At 49.9% G+C, this 16,414-nt stretch overlaps 1 protein-coding gene across 4 annotated transcripts in view; it reads right to left on the bottom strand.

Moving 5' to 3' along the window:
- Window positions 1-15,969, bottom strand: part of MLLT1 (MLLT1 super elongation complex subunit) — a 68,948-nt gene extending 52,979 nt beyond the window's left edge. For 3 of the 4 annotated variants that reach the window (XM_045831210.1, XM_045831213.1, XM_045831212.1), the window contains exons 1-2: window positions 15,742-15,969; window positions 7,180-7,360 (exon numbers count right to left, since the gene is read on the bottom strand). In XM_045831210.1, the coding sequence (XP_045687166.1) occupies window positions 7,180-7,360; window positions 15,742-15,753 (193 nt within the window). In that variant the 5' untranslated portion in view covers window positions 15,754-15,969. Of the gene's footprint in view, window positions 1-7,179; window positions 7,361-15,741 lie in introns of those variants that run through there. The other variant, XM_045831214.1, reaches the window with a different exon arrangement.
- Window positions 15,970-16,414: the final 445 nt, after the last annotated feature.

Raw genomic sequence — 16,414 nt, 5'->3', positions numbered from 1 at the left:
GCCAGGAAAAACCCTGCCAATTGTTAAAATATTTATGTACATATATCTATATTGGTCAGATAATTCTTAAATTGGCCAGAAACTGCTGAAAAACAATACATGGAATATAGTAAAACATGACTCTTTTAATTTAAAATACTGTAAGACTTCTCTTTAAAAAACATCTTTTCAGCTCTTAAATATCCCATCTAATATCCTGTATCTCAAATACCTCATATGTCTCATTTAACCAAAGAAAACTGGCAGGCAGGGTGGCTTTGAGCCATCAGTGGCCCTCCAGAGCAGGGCTGGCCAGACAGCTTTGTATGGACCCCAGTCTGCAGACCTCAGGGGAAAAACGAGGGGCTGTGGCTCAGGCTTGGGGAATCCCTTCTGGCCCCAGGGATGGGAGCTGTAGTGGGTGACCTAGGCCCTGAGTCTCTATTCTAGCCAGTCCCATTCTGCTCCTTGGAAATCCTCTGTGAATGCTGGATGGGCACCTCAGATACAGCCTGCCCCAAACCATCTAACTCATCCCCTCATAACCTGTACCTCCCCCAGCATCCCACAGCTCAGAAACCAGGCTCTCTACCACACCCCCAAGGACTGAGGGTTCCCAGACTCTTCCCTCTCCCTCAGGCCACCTATTGCCAAGCACTATCAGGTCTATCTCCAAACTGCACTGGAATGCACCCCACTGCCTAGCACCCTGTGCCTCCTGCGTGCCTCACTAGCCGTCCTGCCTCGGGCTTACTCCTAAACATCATCTGCATGGGCAGCAGGATGATTACTCTGAACTGCCAACAGGACTGTCCCCTGATGGCTCCCCACGGCCCTCAGGACCAACTCTGAGCCCCTCCAGGTGGCCTGCAGGGGGCTTTATCACCTACAGCTCCATCTCTTGCCAGCCTGACCCGAGGTTCTAAGATCCAGCTCCACTGAACCTCTCAGATCACAAATCACTTCTCCTCCAGGACCCCAGTTTTGAGTCCCAATCCCCATTTCCAGGTCATGGTTCCCCCCCACAAGCCTCCAGCACCCTGTGTCACTCAACCACAGGACTTCCAAGCTTACTGTGGTCATCTTTCTCAATCTCTATATCAGCTCCGTCTCACTTGCTGTCACATCTCCAGGGCCTGGACCAGGGCCACATCTTTCAAAAACATTCAAAAAGAATCTGTCAAATATGTTAAAAGGGCCACATGCCATACCTCCCTCAGGTTCGCCATCGAAGTAAGGAGATGGACCAGGAGCAGGAAGTGACCTGGACTGGAGCGCCAAGTCGTGACTTGCCTCTCTCTGAACCTCTGGACCCTGTTGGAGCAGACTGAGGGAGCAAGTGGGGTCTCTCCAGCTGCATGAGCTGCCTGCATAGTGCTCTGCCCAAGCCCACCAACTGTGAATACCCTGTAGCCCTGCCTTCTATGCCCAAGTCCAGCACGGAGCTGGGCACCTGGCAGGCACCCAAATACTTGTTAAATTAATCTGAATCCAGGATGGAAAGTGGAAGTGGAGCACACAGGAAGGGTGGCCTGTCTTCACTGCACAAACCCCCACAGCAGAGGGACATATATGGGCAGAGGCAAAGGAAGGGCCTGAAGATCTGCTCCCAACTCCACCCTCCTGACCTTGCTCTCCTCACCCACCCCCAATCTAACTCCCATCCACCATCAAGACCCGAGTCAGGACCCATTTCCTAACAAGGTCAGACGTGGCTTCCCTTGGTCTGACTTCCAGGTCACTTACTTCTGCTGAGGGCAGTTATCTTTCCCAGAGTACATGTCACACTTGATCTCCGTGTCCCTCCCAGACTAAAAACCCTCTGAAGGAAGAGATCCTGCTTTGTGTCTCTCAATCTCCCTTCTTCAAAGGCCTGTCACATGACAGGCATTCCGAGGCTAAAAAATGCCTATCCTTTCAGAGATGAAGAAGAAAGACACTAAGCAGATGCCCAGGGAAACCAAAGTGAAGAAAATATGATAGGAAATAAAACCAGGAGAGTGAAGAGGGGAGGAAGGTGATATGAGCCATAGAGAAATTTCTGAAAGGCAAAAACTGAATGAGAGCTTGCTGGGCAAGAAAACAGGAAACGGAAGCTTCAGCCCAGAACATGCCATGGTACACTGTAGGGCAGGCAAGCAAGAGCTCGAAATGCTAGGGGTGTGGCACCTACAGAGTCCAGAGCAGGCAGGAAAGAAGCTGGAAGAAAGGAAGAGAGGGAGTGACGGCTAGTGGTGGGCAAGAAGCTCGTTTATTTGTGGGGTGATAAAAATGTTCTGGAATGAGAGAGTGATGATGGTTGCACAACTTTATGAATACATTAAAAGCACTGAATTGTACACATTAAAAGGGTAAATTTTATCACATATGACTTTTATCTTAGTCAAGCAGCTATTATAAAAAAAGCCAAACCGACGGTACTTGAATGGTAGCCTTGGGGTTCATCCCACTACCTACTGCCACCCCAGGCTTAAGCAGTTTCAAGCTTCCCTCTGAGGACATCTGGGTGATTTCATGTCTCAGGAGAAGAGAACCGTCTGGGGGAAGCTAAAGCCTATGGTATGAAAACTGGACCCAGAGTAAAGCCCTCCTCATTTAGGAAATTGGAAGTCCCATCTCCCCAAACAGAAGCCTGCTGGGCAGCAGAACCCATCCTGCCCGAAACAGTGCTCAATAAGAGTTCCCACCTGCAGGAGCCCAAGGAGACGGGAATAATTTAAAAACCAAAAGAAAAGCTGGGAAAAGAAAAAAACAAAAACAAGAAAGAAACTAGAGTCACTATCCTTAGGTCCAAGATATGCCCCCAAATAAAAATAAGATAATTTTAAAAAAGAAAAGAGGAGAATAAGACAGGGCTCTTAGTACAAATGTAGTACTTACAATTTTTTAATTCAGTCCAAAGAGTAGAGCAAAAAGACATTTAAAAAAAGGAGACATGACCTAGCTGGCGCAGCTCAGTGGATTCAGCGCGGGCTGCGAACCAAAGTGTCGCAGGTTTGATTCCCAGTCAGGGTACATGCCTGGGTTGCAGGCCATGACCCCCAGCAACTGCACATTGATGTTTCTCTCTCTCTCTCTCTCCCTCCCTCCCTTCCCTCTCTAAAAATAAATAAATAAAATCTTAAAAAAAATGAGACATGAAGAAACAATGAAGCAGATTAAACAAATGTTAACAGCAGCTAATATTTATAAAGCAACTACTACGTGTCAGGCACTATTCTCAGCACTGGATTCATATTAATTCATTTAACCCTTACAACAACCTTGAGGCAGATACAATTGTTTCCATTTAACAGATAAAAGATTTATCTGATAGAGAAGTTAAGTAACAAACAAATAAATAAATGGAAAGAAACTGTCAAAGAAGTAGATGAAAACTTTCTGGAACTAAATGAAAGATACCACAATGGAAAGATCCCTAAGACCCCAAAGCTGGGAAGCTCAGGTGGTTAGAGCACTGTCTCGATGGGCCAAGGATGCTGTTTGAGCCCTGGTCAGGGCACACACAAGAATCAACCAATGAATGCACAAATAAGTGGAACAACAAATCGATCTTGCTCTCCCTCAATAATTAAAAAAAAACAACAACACACAACAACCCAGAAACAGTATCCTAAAAAAGATCTTAAATGTTTCTAGAGAAAAAAACAGGTCATCTACCAAAAACAACCCAAATGCATCAGACTTTTCTGAAGACCATGAAGCAAATACTTTCAAAGCTCTAAATAATAGTAATTATTTAGTAATTCCAATAGTAATTCTCAAAGAGGAAGAGTATACTCAACCAAACTATCACTTCAGTGTGAGAACAGAATAATGGCACTTTCAAATATACTAGGAGTCAAAGAGGTCATTTCTCACACACTTTTCTTGGGAAATTTCCTAATTAATTAATCTCTTGGGACATTACTTAAAAAATTACTCCAGGAAAACAAGAAAATAAAATAAACCAAAACATAGAGTAACAAATAAATCCCCCAGGAAAACAGCAAAGGAACATCCCAGGGGTGGGGCTGAAGAGATGGCCTTGAGAGGAGCCAGTCCAGATAAGAGGAAGGAAGACAGAACTAAAACGAAGTGTCCAGGGGGGAGGGGGTGAATCCATCAATTAAGTGAAATGATTGAGGATGGAAAAAAGTGAAGGTATAATGAAGACAATACAATGGAAGAAAAGGAAGAAACAAAGGGGTATTCACAAAGTCAGGGCCCAAGCATGAAGCAAAGTAAACGGGGCTGAATTTGAACCAAGAATGATAAAAAAGGAACCCATCTGACCTTGACATGACCTTGAGTTTTCTCCTTTGAGTGGCTCAAAGTTCACAGAGAACATGAACGAAATCCTGGCATCCTGACCTGGCATCCTGACCGGCACAACAATGAGCAGTCTATGAAGTCATTACTGCTTACTAGTTTCCAACTTTCAGTCAATTTCTGACCCAGGAGCAAAAGTCTTGGTTTTAGTCAACAACTTTAACAACGTCAAGGACAGGGTGCGCAAGGAAACACTCAAGGAATGGCGGGGGGGATGCTCGGTCCTCTTCCTAAGCCAAAAGTCAGAAGATGTGACAAAAGCTGACAGCACCCACTGCGTCCTCCCAGCACCAAGGAGAGAGCAGCACACTATGGCAAGACACGGATCAGATGAACAAGTAACATAAATATGTTCAGATGGTGCTAAAGAGAAAAATAAAACAGAAAAAAACCTAGAAGCATGTGCTGTTTAGGTGTGTTGAGCAAAGAAACTGTAGTTTAGACCTATCCGCCAGAGAACTTCCTAAAAAAGGTGAGAGGGAGTGTTTGTGGGAGATTTGAAAGGTAAGCAGGTTTGCTCATTATTCAAAGTCACAAAGACAACCACTGCAAAATGAATCACTTAACTATATATGAAACATTTAGAGCAGAAGATGGCTAAGAAGAGTTAGGAGTTTAGTATAAAGTCTAGCCTTTCATGCTGATAAGTTAATATTTTTTAAATTTGAAAATCAAGAAGCAAGCCAATTCACTCCCACTACTTACGGTGTTCAGGAAGAACATGGAGAAAGGACTAGAAAGACTGCCCATGGGGCAGCGTGACCAGTGATGACACAGGAATTGGAAACTTCCCACCTGGCATGTTTCTACTGGGTTTGTTGTATCTATTTGATTTTAAAGATACTATTAAAGAACATGACCAATAATTTCAGAGCCTAGAGTCCTGTAAGAAACTCACTTATTCTTTAACCTGACCCATTTTTCATTGACAACTGGCAAGGGTATAATCCAATAGAGTTTTGTTTGATACAATGAACAACTAGTCAGGCATTTACTATTTCACACATTTTGTGCAGACTTGGCAATAAGCACCATTCAACTACTAATTTAAACTCTGCCCATGATATGACACTTTAAAAAAGTGGGCCTCACTCATCATCCATTTTCTTGGAACTTGGAGGTCAGAGATTTAGCCATGTCCATGTGACCATAAGTGGGTTGCCGGGCCTCTCTGAACCTCAGTTTCCACATCTGCCTGGCAGGAATTTTGGGACGTACCAGTTGCAGAGCTGTCATGCGCACAGCACACAGACTAGCGAGTGCTGGACAAACGCAGACTGCTATTAATATCACGTCTAGAGGCTGCTTGCCTACTGACCCTGTGGGGATGAAGATGAGATAAACAGTTTAAAGGTGAATGGAAATTATCATCCTGGGTCCACTGGGAGACAAAGGTACAGAACAGGTAAGGGAGAGGGTAAAAGAGCTGAAGTGGAAGCTGCTAGGGGAAAAAGGCGGGACCAGCTCACGAGAAACAGGCAACCAGTTTCTACTCTGCTATTAGAGTGTAACAGCAGCCACAGAAGACTCCCAAGTGAAAGGGCGTGGCCAGGTACCGACAGAAACAGGCAGTACTACCAGACCCCCAGGCAGCTTGCTGGGCCCCTCCTTGAGCCTGCTTCCACATCCATAAAATAGGGTAGCAGTAGAACTGCTAGTAGTAGTAGAACTACTACTACTGCTGCTGCTATTATTATCATTGAGACATCTACTGTTTTACAGACATCTAGTGTTGTCTGTAACATGTCTGCTCTCCTCCAAGAGGCTCAGAGAGGAAGGAGGATAGAAGACTCAGGAGAGAAGAAATGAGAAAAAGGAACATCTGAAAGCTGATGGAAGAAACCAGAAGAAAAAGAAATGGCTACCATGCCACTACAAATCTCAAGTTGCCTTCCCTTGAGAAGCAGAAGTTTCTGCTTCTGTAACTAAGTCATCTCCCCTCTAGGTCGTCCGTCAGCCACTTGCTAGCCCAGGCCTGGGCCTGGGCCCCCAGTTGGTCCCAGGATGTTCTCCTGCTTCTGTCTGAGGCTGTCCACACTGGCTCCCAGCTCAGCCCTGGGCCCCCAAGCCCTGCACTGCAGACAGAGTGGTCAGCAACACAGCAGTGGCTCCCCCACCCTGAAGCACTTTGCTAGCAAAAAGTCCTTTGTGTCTTTATCAACACATCTATTCAAGAAATATTTATTGGACCCCTGTGACATACCAGGCTTCACACGAGGACTCAGTGGTGAGAAAGGCAGACGCAGCCCCCACAGAGCTCACAACACAGCCACCAACTATGTTCCCAAATTCCCCATCAAATTCCCCAGGAAGTGTTCTCTGACCCCCACAAACTGGGTGAATCCCCTTTCTCTGCCCCATCAGACTGCCAGGTCCCTGGAAAGCAGAATCTTTGTGGAAAATGTGAACGAAGCATTTGTGCTCATCAGGTATTAGTCTGACAGGTGACACAGAAAAAGAAGGCATAAGAAACAAGACATCGTGAAATGAGCACCTTTAATGCTTTTTTACCTAAATACCATGAATTCTTAAGATGGCATCTCGTCAAACGTAGGCCCAATAAGCAGTTTTCTGATTACTTATCAAGTGGACATAAATCGACCTTTTCCACCTGCTGGCCACTGACTATGCTTTCTCTGGAGGCTTCTCAGAGCTTGACTCTAAATAATGACCCAAGACACAGTCATTAACTCCTTTGGGTTTCCCCACTATGAACTCGACAGCTAAAAGAGAAGCAGAAGGGAGGGAGGGGAACCTTTACAGGGTCAAAGGGCAGAGTGCTGGCCGGGCAACTTCTCCTTGGCATGCCAAGGGCTGCAAGCCAGAACCTCAGTGTGAGCACCAGCCCACCGGGAGGGGGTAAGGTAGGGGGGAGCAGGGGCCACTCACCACGCTTGGGCTTGGGGAAGCTGTCATGCAGCCGGAAGACCACCTTCTCCACGAAGTGCTGGATTTCACATTGCTCGGGGCCGCGGACAAACACCATCCAATCATGTGTGAACCCCTCCGTGGTGGGCTTTTTGCGCAGCTGGGCCCGGTGTCCCAGCTCTAACTTGACCTGGACAGTACACTGGTGGGAGAAAGAAGCGGGCACAGGGTCAATGCAAAGCCCAGAGCAGGAGACTGCTAACTGTCCTTGAGAACCAGGTATCATGTGCCTGCTTTACTCATCTTCTCTCCCCAGCAAGCCCAGGCTGGGCTCCACGGCTCCTCTCCACCCACCCCCTCAACCTCTCCATTCCTGCCTCAGGGCCCTCTGCCTCTGGTGCTCTGCCCCTAGGCCTTCCCATGGAAGGCTCTTTCCTATCACTGAAGTCTCAGCTGGACTGTCAGCCCCTCAGGGAAGCCTTCCCTGACCACCTAATATGAAATCCCCACCACCACCCCTGTCACTCTTGGTCACATCATGCCTTAGCATTTTTCACTACCAGAACTCATCTTGCTAATGGTTTGTTCACTCTAGTCTAATGTCAGCTCCTTGGAGGTGGCTCCTTATCTGGAGGTGGCATCCCCACCAAGGTCTCCCAAAACATAGTGGTGCAACCCAAAGTGGTGCGATTACCTCCTTCTATAGATGAGGAACCAAGGCTCCAAGACTGCACTGCCAAGCAGCATGCACGAGGGGGACCAGCTGGTAGGGGGCAGGGGGCCCAGACAATGGCCCAGGTGTGCATCACCCAAGGGCCTGCTCCTGTAGCCATTCTGCCAGCTTGCCCCCCTAGTCAAGCCTCTCACGCTCCTTGATTAAAGCATTTTTATTCTCCCTCGTTCAACAGAATGCCTCCTGGAGAACAGAGATCAGCGGAGTCATCTGAGTCATCTGCACAAATGGAGGCTCAGTTTTAAAAGCAGAATGGTGAGCACGGAAGGGCAAGCTTGAAGCCACCTGCAGCCCCGGTAGCAGACTCCCTTCGTTAAGCTGGTGTCTGACGCTCTGCGCTGAAACATAAGGCAGGTCATGCAAGTTCCACTCCACTGGACACAAAGCCACAAAACTTCGAAGCACTGGCAACATCTTGGCGGGGGAGGGGGAGTCAAATCACCACCAGGGAACCTACTGTAAACAGTTATCTCCTTGTAAGAGCCTCCCCAGCCTCCCCGTAGATACAGCTCAACACCAAGTATCAAATGCAGGAATGATACAAAGAAAGCAGAGGCTGAGTGGATACTTGTTCCTAAGTGCTGAGATAACCAGGAGCAAGTCATGGGTGGCATGGATGCCACACTTCCCCAAACAAAGCTCCCCTGTGACGGGCTTCCCAGCTCTCCCTTGACAGAATCACCCTCCTAGGTCCTGACCAGAAATCTCCCACTTTTCACTTTCCACCCCCTTTCTCACCCATCCCACTGATGACGTGTGTCCCTATGGCCACAGTCCCTCTGTATGTGCCTCCTCTCTGCAATTCAGCAACCCATGGGGTTCCCACCACCACCGTCCTCCCTCCCTCTTCACCCTCCTCTTGCTGCTCAGTCACTGCAGTGAAAGGAGGGCAGACAGATCCTATCTCTGGCTGTTTCACAGCTTTCCTCAGCTCACCACACCCTCAGAATAAAGTTCAAACGCCTCAGCACACCGCCCGTCTTCCACCTGTGTCTCCTCAAATCTGAGATGCTCATAATTTTTCTCTTTTTAACCCTTCAGAGATCAGTGTATCTTGCAGTCCATGTATAAGAACTGCAAGATTCTAGGTGTGTGTGTGTGTGCGCGCACACACACACACACACACACACACAGCTGTTTCTAAGTCTCTGGTATGCCCCAAAGGCTCAGCACTGAGGAAATACAGAAATGTCCACCAACTCCTTTCCAGCTTAGTCAGACACCAGCATCCCAACACACACAGAGAACATCCACTCCTATCTGCCTCTGCTCCTTGTAGCCCACAGCCTAGGCACCCTACTCATTTCCCTGCTGTCCCTTAACCCACAGCTTCAGGGCTACTTTCCCCAAAGCCCTTTCCAATTGCTATGTGTATACGAGCATCTCCATGGGGGTGCCCACTTCATCTTTGTTCCTGGGCTGCCCACTGCTATCTCACTTATCCTTTTAACCTCTATCTTGGAACCCTGGTATGTGAAGCATCAACTATACTTAATGGATCAAACTAGAGGACCTGCCTAGACCAGTGAGTTATAAGTGGTGCTTTCCAAAAGGAAGAGACAGTAAGGACAGTGACAGGGACAAGATGGTCCTGATGCATATATGGAAGAGCCAGCAGAGGCTCTGGGTACTTAGCGAGCACCTGTAAAAACAGGGCAGGAGTTCCCCTGGCACACAACAGTCCCTGTGGGGCTCCTTGGGAAAAGAGCAAGGACTTGCTGGGACCTGGTCCACTGGAGAGAGGGAGGGCAGGGGGATGGAGCATTTACACTCAACACAACAGAAATGACAGCCAAGTATGTGTAGGTAATGGACGTGAGGGCACAGTATGTGAGTAAAAGGTCCTGGGCAACCTGTGTTGAAGGCAGAAAAGGACAACCAAGTCCACATGAAGGCAACCAGAGGGCGTGGCTGGAAAAGGAGGTTAACTCATGCCTGAAATGGGAGAACTCACAGGACCTCAGTGTAAATGAAGGAGAAGAGGTGAGGGGGCTCAAATAACTCTGAGACACAGGTAGCGCCAGGAAGTTGCTGGGATGGTGGAGGGGGTACTGGAGATAGTCAAATGCAGATACCCCACCAAAAGCTAGAGACAAGGGACTAAAAGTCTGGATAAACACATAATGCTCAAATCAACCACAAGCATCTGTCTGCAGATTGCTGCATATGGACGACGTTCAACATAAACAAACCCAAGCAGTATTTACATTATCTGGAAAGGCTGTAATCACCATATACACATCCCTGTGGGTAAGGAACTCAGCCTTTCTCTCCAACCTGGTTCACAATGAAAAGTCGGAAGACAATTCCTGCATTGCTGGGAGGCTCACAGATGGAAAACTAATACACACTGGCAAACGACTTTTTGTTCTTTGGAGTTAACTCCTGTGTAACGAGATATCTCCTCAGATTCTGTTATTCACCAACCCGCTGCCTTCCCAGCATTTCTGATTATGTGGGGTTCGTACCCAGGGCACATGAGCGGCAAAGCAGTTACTGTGATAGAACAGGGACCACGGTTCCCTCGGTGAGGAGATAATGGAAGCACCAAAAATACACTCCACAGGCCAAAGCAAACAAACAGGAAGGTTCTGAAGCAACAGTGGGTCAATCTCTTCAGCTGGCAGGCCATACCCAAAGCTTGCTGGGTGGCATCTGTGCCCTGGGGGCTGGCGCCAACTCAGCCTCCACACCCCCAGGTTCAAGGTGCCAATGACTGCATAGGATGGTGCATTCAGGAGAGGATCACTCTCCCAAATGCTGAAATCTTCTAAAAAATAAAGATAGTGGAGTTACACAGATTCTGGGCTACTAAAGTAGAACTCACTGATTCGATAAGACATTTAAGCTACATGGAGCTGGAGGCGAGCAAGCTGAGCCCTGGCCAACTACTCTGACTTGTCATGGTAATTTATTAGCATGGCTAAGCCAATGCTACCTCTGAGAGTTCCATGCACTCCCTCTCCTTCCTTACTCCACCTGGACTCCTTCCCTGTCCATTAGAACCAAAGAATTGAAGCAAATCAGCTTTCTCTAGGAAGGATGCCTGCCTAAAGGGGTTAGTAAATGTTGGTTAGGTTAGCCTGCCTCAGAATGAAAAATCTCACTGTTTGGCTGCAGAGAGGCCCTTTGTGAGACCTTCAGAGTAGGTGGCTGAAGTGGCTCTGGGACCGAGCCTTGGTTACTGCCATGTCCCAACATCTTGGGCATCACTTTGCCACCCACTCTCTCAACAAAAGGGAATATTCCATGCCTGTCTTAAAAAGGGTTAACTATTTTACTTCTAGGACATCATCCCAAAGACCTGGGGGTTGGGAGGGAGCAGCACGAGGGCTCTGAGGGCCATCTGGGAACAGTTCACTTTGGGCAGAGGGCTTCAGTTGGGCACTGTCCTCTCTCCAGGCCCACTGTACCCCATGAATCCTGCCCTCAGCCTGGGCCCCAGAAGGCAGGTCTTTAACAAGTTTATCTGTAAGATTTCTACTAATATTCTGGTGGGAATTCTCTGCAACAGATGCTCTTTCCTCTGGGAATTCACACTTTACCAAGTGGCATAATTATGCCTGGAGTCTGGCTACTGCATCTAATTCCCTCAGATGTGACAATTCTGTCCCCTCTCAGGGGGTGAAAGTACCCAAGAGCATTTTCCCTCATCAGCTAGGATTGATTTTGTCAAGTCCAACTGCACCCAGCAGATTGCTGGCAACATGGTCCACACATACAGAAATGGGGAAAAGTACTGGTCCTGCAAAGCAATGGCAACACAGGACCAATAAAATATTCTTCATAGCACTCTCTCTCTAGACCCAGTGTGGGGCTCCCAGGAGCAGCAGCTACTGAATGAGAATATAAGACAGGAAATGAAGGGTGCCCCTCAGTGAAAACCCTCTCAAGGAGGGCAGCCCGCCCAGAGATGGGGACAGAAGCAAACTACATGAGGCCCTAGCCTTCTAACTGCTGGCACACAGGGGCTGGCAGCCAGCACTTGCACCCCTCTTGTGGCTCTGTCCAGCCTAGTCCCTTTCACCCAGAGCACAAGGCTAATAACAAAGGGATGAGAAGGAGCTCAATGAATGCTCTCTGGAAACTCCAGGAATAAGTGTGCAGGCCATGTGGGTATGCAAATACACCTACAATCCTTAGTTTCCAGGTTCCTAAGAAGAAAGACCCTCACCAGTCTGCCAGGAAGGCCTGGGACGGGATATATATTATGTATGCACGAGAAGTCCGCAGGTGTGTGGACAGCACGCTGCACAACCCTGAAAAAGGCAACTGTGGCCAGGCCAGGTGGGCAGGTTACAAGGGGCAGATACTTATTTTTATTTAACCAACAGTTGACAGAGTTTGTGCAAAACTGCATTACATGAACATAAAGGGGAACAAGACTTGGGTCCCTGCCCTCAAGTACTTTACAACATACTACCGTAACTTCAGGACAAAAACCTGGCGTGCCGACTTTCCAAGTGATAGTTTCAGAGCTGGATGGCGGAGAATCCGGTCACCCTCACATCAATGCTTTGAACAATTCCAAGCATCTCTCCGCAAGGTCTCCGGGAAAGAGCAGACCTACCTAAGAATGCCACCAGGCCTTGCCTCCTCTCGGGGCCTTCCTGGGCTTTTTCACATCTGTAAAATGGGCCAGTGCCATTAGAAACAAACCTCCCCTTCCAGAACAACAGAGTATGGTCACAAGTTGTTCTCAAATTCAAACTCAGGAGAACCTTTTGAGGAATCAGCATCAATTCAACTGTATGATTCTATGGGTTGCCCACCAACCTCAGGTGCCAGTCCCAGTGCTTCTGTGAAGGGAGGACATCCTGGCCCTTTGAAGAACAGAACTACCCAGACACTGACACTTCTAGCTCCCCAGGCAACCCATGTCCCCAGACAGGTGGCCCCTCCCTGTCCTCCCAGCATCTGCTCAGCCTTTAACTATGTCCATTCCTTCCCCACCATCCTTGGACATAAATCACATGCCTAATGAGCAAGACCTGCCTCTGACCCTGCAAAAGTACATGACTCTCTTCTCCCTAAAACATACAAATCCCACAGACACTGGATGTGTTAAGTACAGACACAGGGTCAAGACAGAGGGAGCCAAACTTTCCTACCCATGGGGAAAGATTTTGATGCCAAGAAGTTGGGAGACCAGAGCAAAATGCAGACCTATCTTTCTTAACTGGGCTGAAAGTTCTAGAGAACACAAGAAAGTAAAGAGAAGCAGACTCCTAAAGCTGGCAGGCCCCTAGAGGAAAGTCCTGTTGTTCCCATGAGACTGAGGCACTTACAAGTTTGGGGCATTCTGGGGGAGAAAAGGAAAGATTTTGGGGGAGATTCTGCTGGTTTCAAAGACTTTTTCCCAGTCATCAGAAGTCATTCTAGAACACTGACCACCAACTTGCCTACTTAGGTACTCTCCCAAATTTGCATGAAAACACAGCCAGGATAGAGACTGAGTCTATGGGGTGACACATACTTTCCTTTGGGACTAGTTTCACTTGCCAATACTTCTGCAAGGCTCTAGACCAGCACTGTCCAAAGGACCTTTCTGCCATATCTCCATGCTGCCCAATGAAGAGGATGACAGGTCAGCAGTAGTAGTTACTGGGCTCTTCAAATGTGGCTGGTGTGACCGAGGTTCTGCCTTTCTCATTTTGGTTTGTTTATACTTAAAGAGCAGCAGGCACTGGTGGCTATAGGATTTCAAATGTGTTCACCAGTCCACCCTGTCACAGACCAAGAATGGCACCTATTCTCACAATTCTACTTACATAAATGACAACCGCCCAGGGGGAGTAGACACACTTGGACCTAAAATATCTTCCCGAAGGACCAGCAGGTGGGCTGAGAGATGGAGTGATATTCTACGCTTACGTGGTGCCCAACAAGCCCTTCCCAGAGGTGGGCTTTGTTGAAAGTGGACACTGAAGGTGTATTTTGTTTTGTTTTTTGATTCAATATGAATTGGAGGCAAAAAGCTGTCCCTTCAAGGGAAATGAATTCACACCACTCTGTAGAACTCCACAATTAAACTGCCATAAACTCTTCCTTCCCACTGAAGAGAAAGGTAGTAACACCAAAGCCACAAGGGAAATCATGGTGAGAGGGAGCCACAAACACAAGCCTCAATGATCCTGTGCCACCACAGGCAGAGAGGATGGGCAAGGGAGAGGTCTCCTGCCTACACCCCTAAAACCTCAGAGACACAGCACCTTACCAGACAGAGCCGCCTCAGTGGCGCCAGCACCTAGGGACGCCCCAACCTGCCCTCACTAATGCAGAGATTTCAGCTGCCACCCCCACAGCCCTACACCACCTTCCTTGGCCTTGTGCCCCTTGAAGTCGGGGACAGCAGGGAAGAATGAAGAAATAAATGATCCTATGATGGGGGCCACAGTGGCCTTGGGCTTGAGGAGGGGAAGGGGACTGGGTACTGGAGAAAAGTAAGCGCAGAGCTGGCGAAAGGGGGACCAGGGGCCAAAAAGGTCTCGGGTTTACCGGAACTGACAGGATGGGCTCTATATCCAGTAGGGAGAGGGGCCATGGGGAGAGTTTACTGAGGTCAGGGAACCACCAGGATTTGGAGCAAGGCTCTAGGTGGAGGCGCTCAGATGTGCTGAAAGGAGAGGCTCCTGGCTGAAAGTCACAGCATAGGGCTGGGGAACAGTGGAATAAAGTGCAGCACCCTGAAAGGAGAGAGGCACTGGGGGTCTGGGGAGACTGCAGGTCAGTGAAAGGAGTCAGCTGAAGTTGGAAGAACCAGACTGGTGAGACAGATCAGATTTGGGGAGAGGGGAGCATAAACCAGGGTCCCACAGTCAAAGGAGGCCCCATCTGAAGGGAGTGAGGCATCTGGTGACTGAAGAGCATGGGGGCTCCAGTTCAGAACAGAAAACTGCCCCTGAGCCTGGACTAAGAGGGTCTGAGGGTAAGAGACAGCCCCAAAGGCACTGGGGGGTCTCAGGGAGAGTGACCAGGACCTGAAACCAGAGGGAACTGAGGCAGGAGACTTAAGTCAAAGGCGACTGAGGAAGCAACCCCAGGTTCAAAATGGAGAGAACCTCAACACAGGCCTGGGTCCTTGTGGGAAGGAAGAGATCCAGGACCTGGCCAGAGTTAGAGGGGAAACACACTCAGGCTGAAGCAGAGGCAGGACCAGAGGGAAGGGAGGGCTCAGGCCTAAATGAAGGGGAGAGGTAAGAAGACTTAGGGTTCAAGGAAGGAGGACTGCAAACCAAGGTCCCTGGGATTCTGGAGAGACTCAAACCCCAGCCATGGTTTAGATAGAAAAGAGGCAGTAGGTTGGGGACTCAGGGCCTAGAGTCCAGAGAGGAAAAAGACACAGACCACCCCTGGATCCAAAGGAGGGGGGGGGGTGGTACAGGCTGAATCTGAGGAATTCGCAGGGGTGCCTGTGAGGACTCTGAGCTGGGATGGGGTCCCAGGGAATGTCCCAAAGGGCTCTAGATCGGAGTAGGATCCTAAAAGGCGCCCCAAAGGGTTCTGGGCCGCCAAAAGGAGCTCCGGGCAGGGTTCCCAAGGAGCGTCCCAAAGGATTTTTGGCCGGACTAGGGTCACAAGGGGCATCCCTGGGGCTCTGGGCTGGGCCCGCCCGGGATCCCCAGCAGGGTCCCAGGCGCTCCAGCCAGGCCCGGGTCGCGGATGGGGGAGGGGTTCCCCTGCCCCACATAAAGGCCGGGGAAGCGGCGGGCGCGCACAAAGCGGGACTGGCGGGCGCCAAGCGGGGGCGGGGAGACCGGGACCCAGGAGGGCCGGGCGGCGGGGCGGAGGGAGGGAGGGGGCCGGGCGGACGACGCGGGCTGCGCTGCGGCGGCGCGGCCGCTCCTCACCTGATTGTCCATGGCTGCCGCCCAGCCCCGCCCCCGGGCCCCGCGTCGCTCGCCGCCGCCGCTGCCGCCGCTCAGCTCCTCCCCGCTGCCCTCATTGTCTGTCAGGCGCCGCCGCCGCCGTTCCCGGCTGCCCGCCCGCCCGCCAGCGCCGCGGAACCGGAAACCACAGCCAGCCCGGGTCGCTCTCGGACCCCAGGCCCCCGCCGCCGACTTAGGCCCGCCGCTCAGACTGACAGCAGCCTGGACCAATCAACAGCGCTGAAGACCGCTTGTGGGACCGGTCTTCCGGCCTGGCGCGGACCGACAGGGCGGCTCTTGGGGGAACGAAGTCCTTAGCCAATGGGATCCCTGGACCGGAGGGGCGGGGGGAGGGAGGGAGGGAGGCGCGAGGCAAACCCTGCGGAGGGAGCTCGAGGTGTGCGCCGCACGTGGAGGGGGGCGGGGGCGGAACGGGCGAACTACGCGTGCGCACTGTGGACCTCAGAGGCCGCTGCCTCGTTCCCGGAGCCTCCCTATCCGAACCTACGCAGGCTGGAGCTGAGGTAGCGGATTCCACGTCTGGGAAGCGAGCCCTAGGGACGCTTTTATTTCCTGTTCTCGTGCAGCTGTGTGATGGAATGAGCTTTGAAACTGCAGGTTAATTTTCCTGTCCTTAATCTGCACTGCAGCAAGC

Source organism: Phyllostomus hastatus, unplaced genomic scaffold (assembly GCF_019186645.2).
Source record: "Phyllostomus hastatus isolate PE091 unplaced genomic scaffold, TTU_PhHast_1.1 phas_contig_159, whole genome shotgun sequence".
In the NCBI taxonomy this organism is placed as follows: domain Eukaryota; kingdom Metazoa; phylum Chordata; class Mammalia; order Chiroptera; family Phyllostomidae; genus Phyllostomus; species Phyllostomus hastatus.
This window is presented reverse-complemented; position numbering and strand designations above follow the sequence as displayed.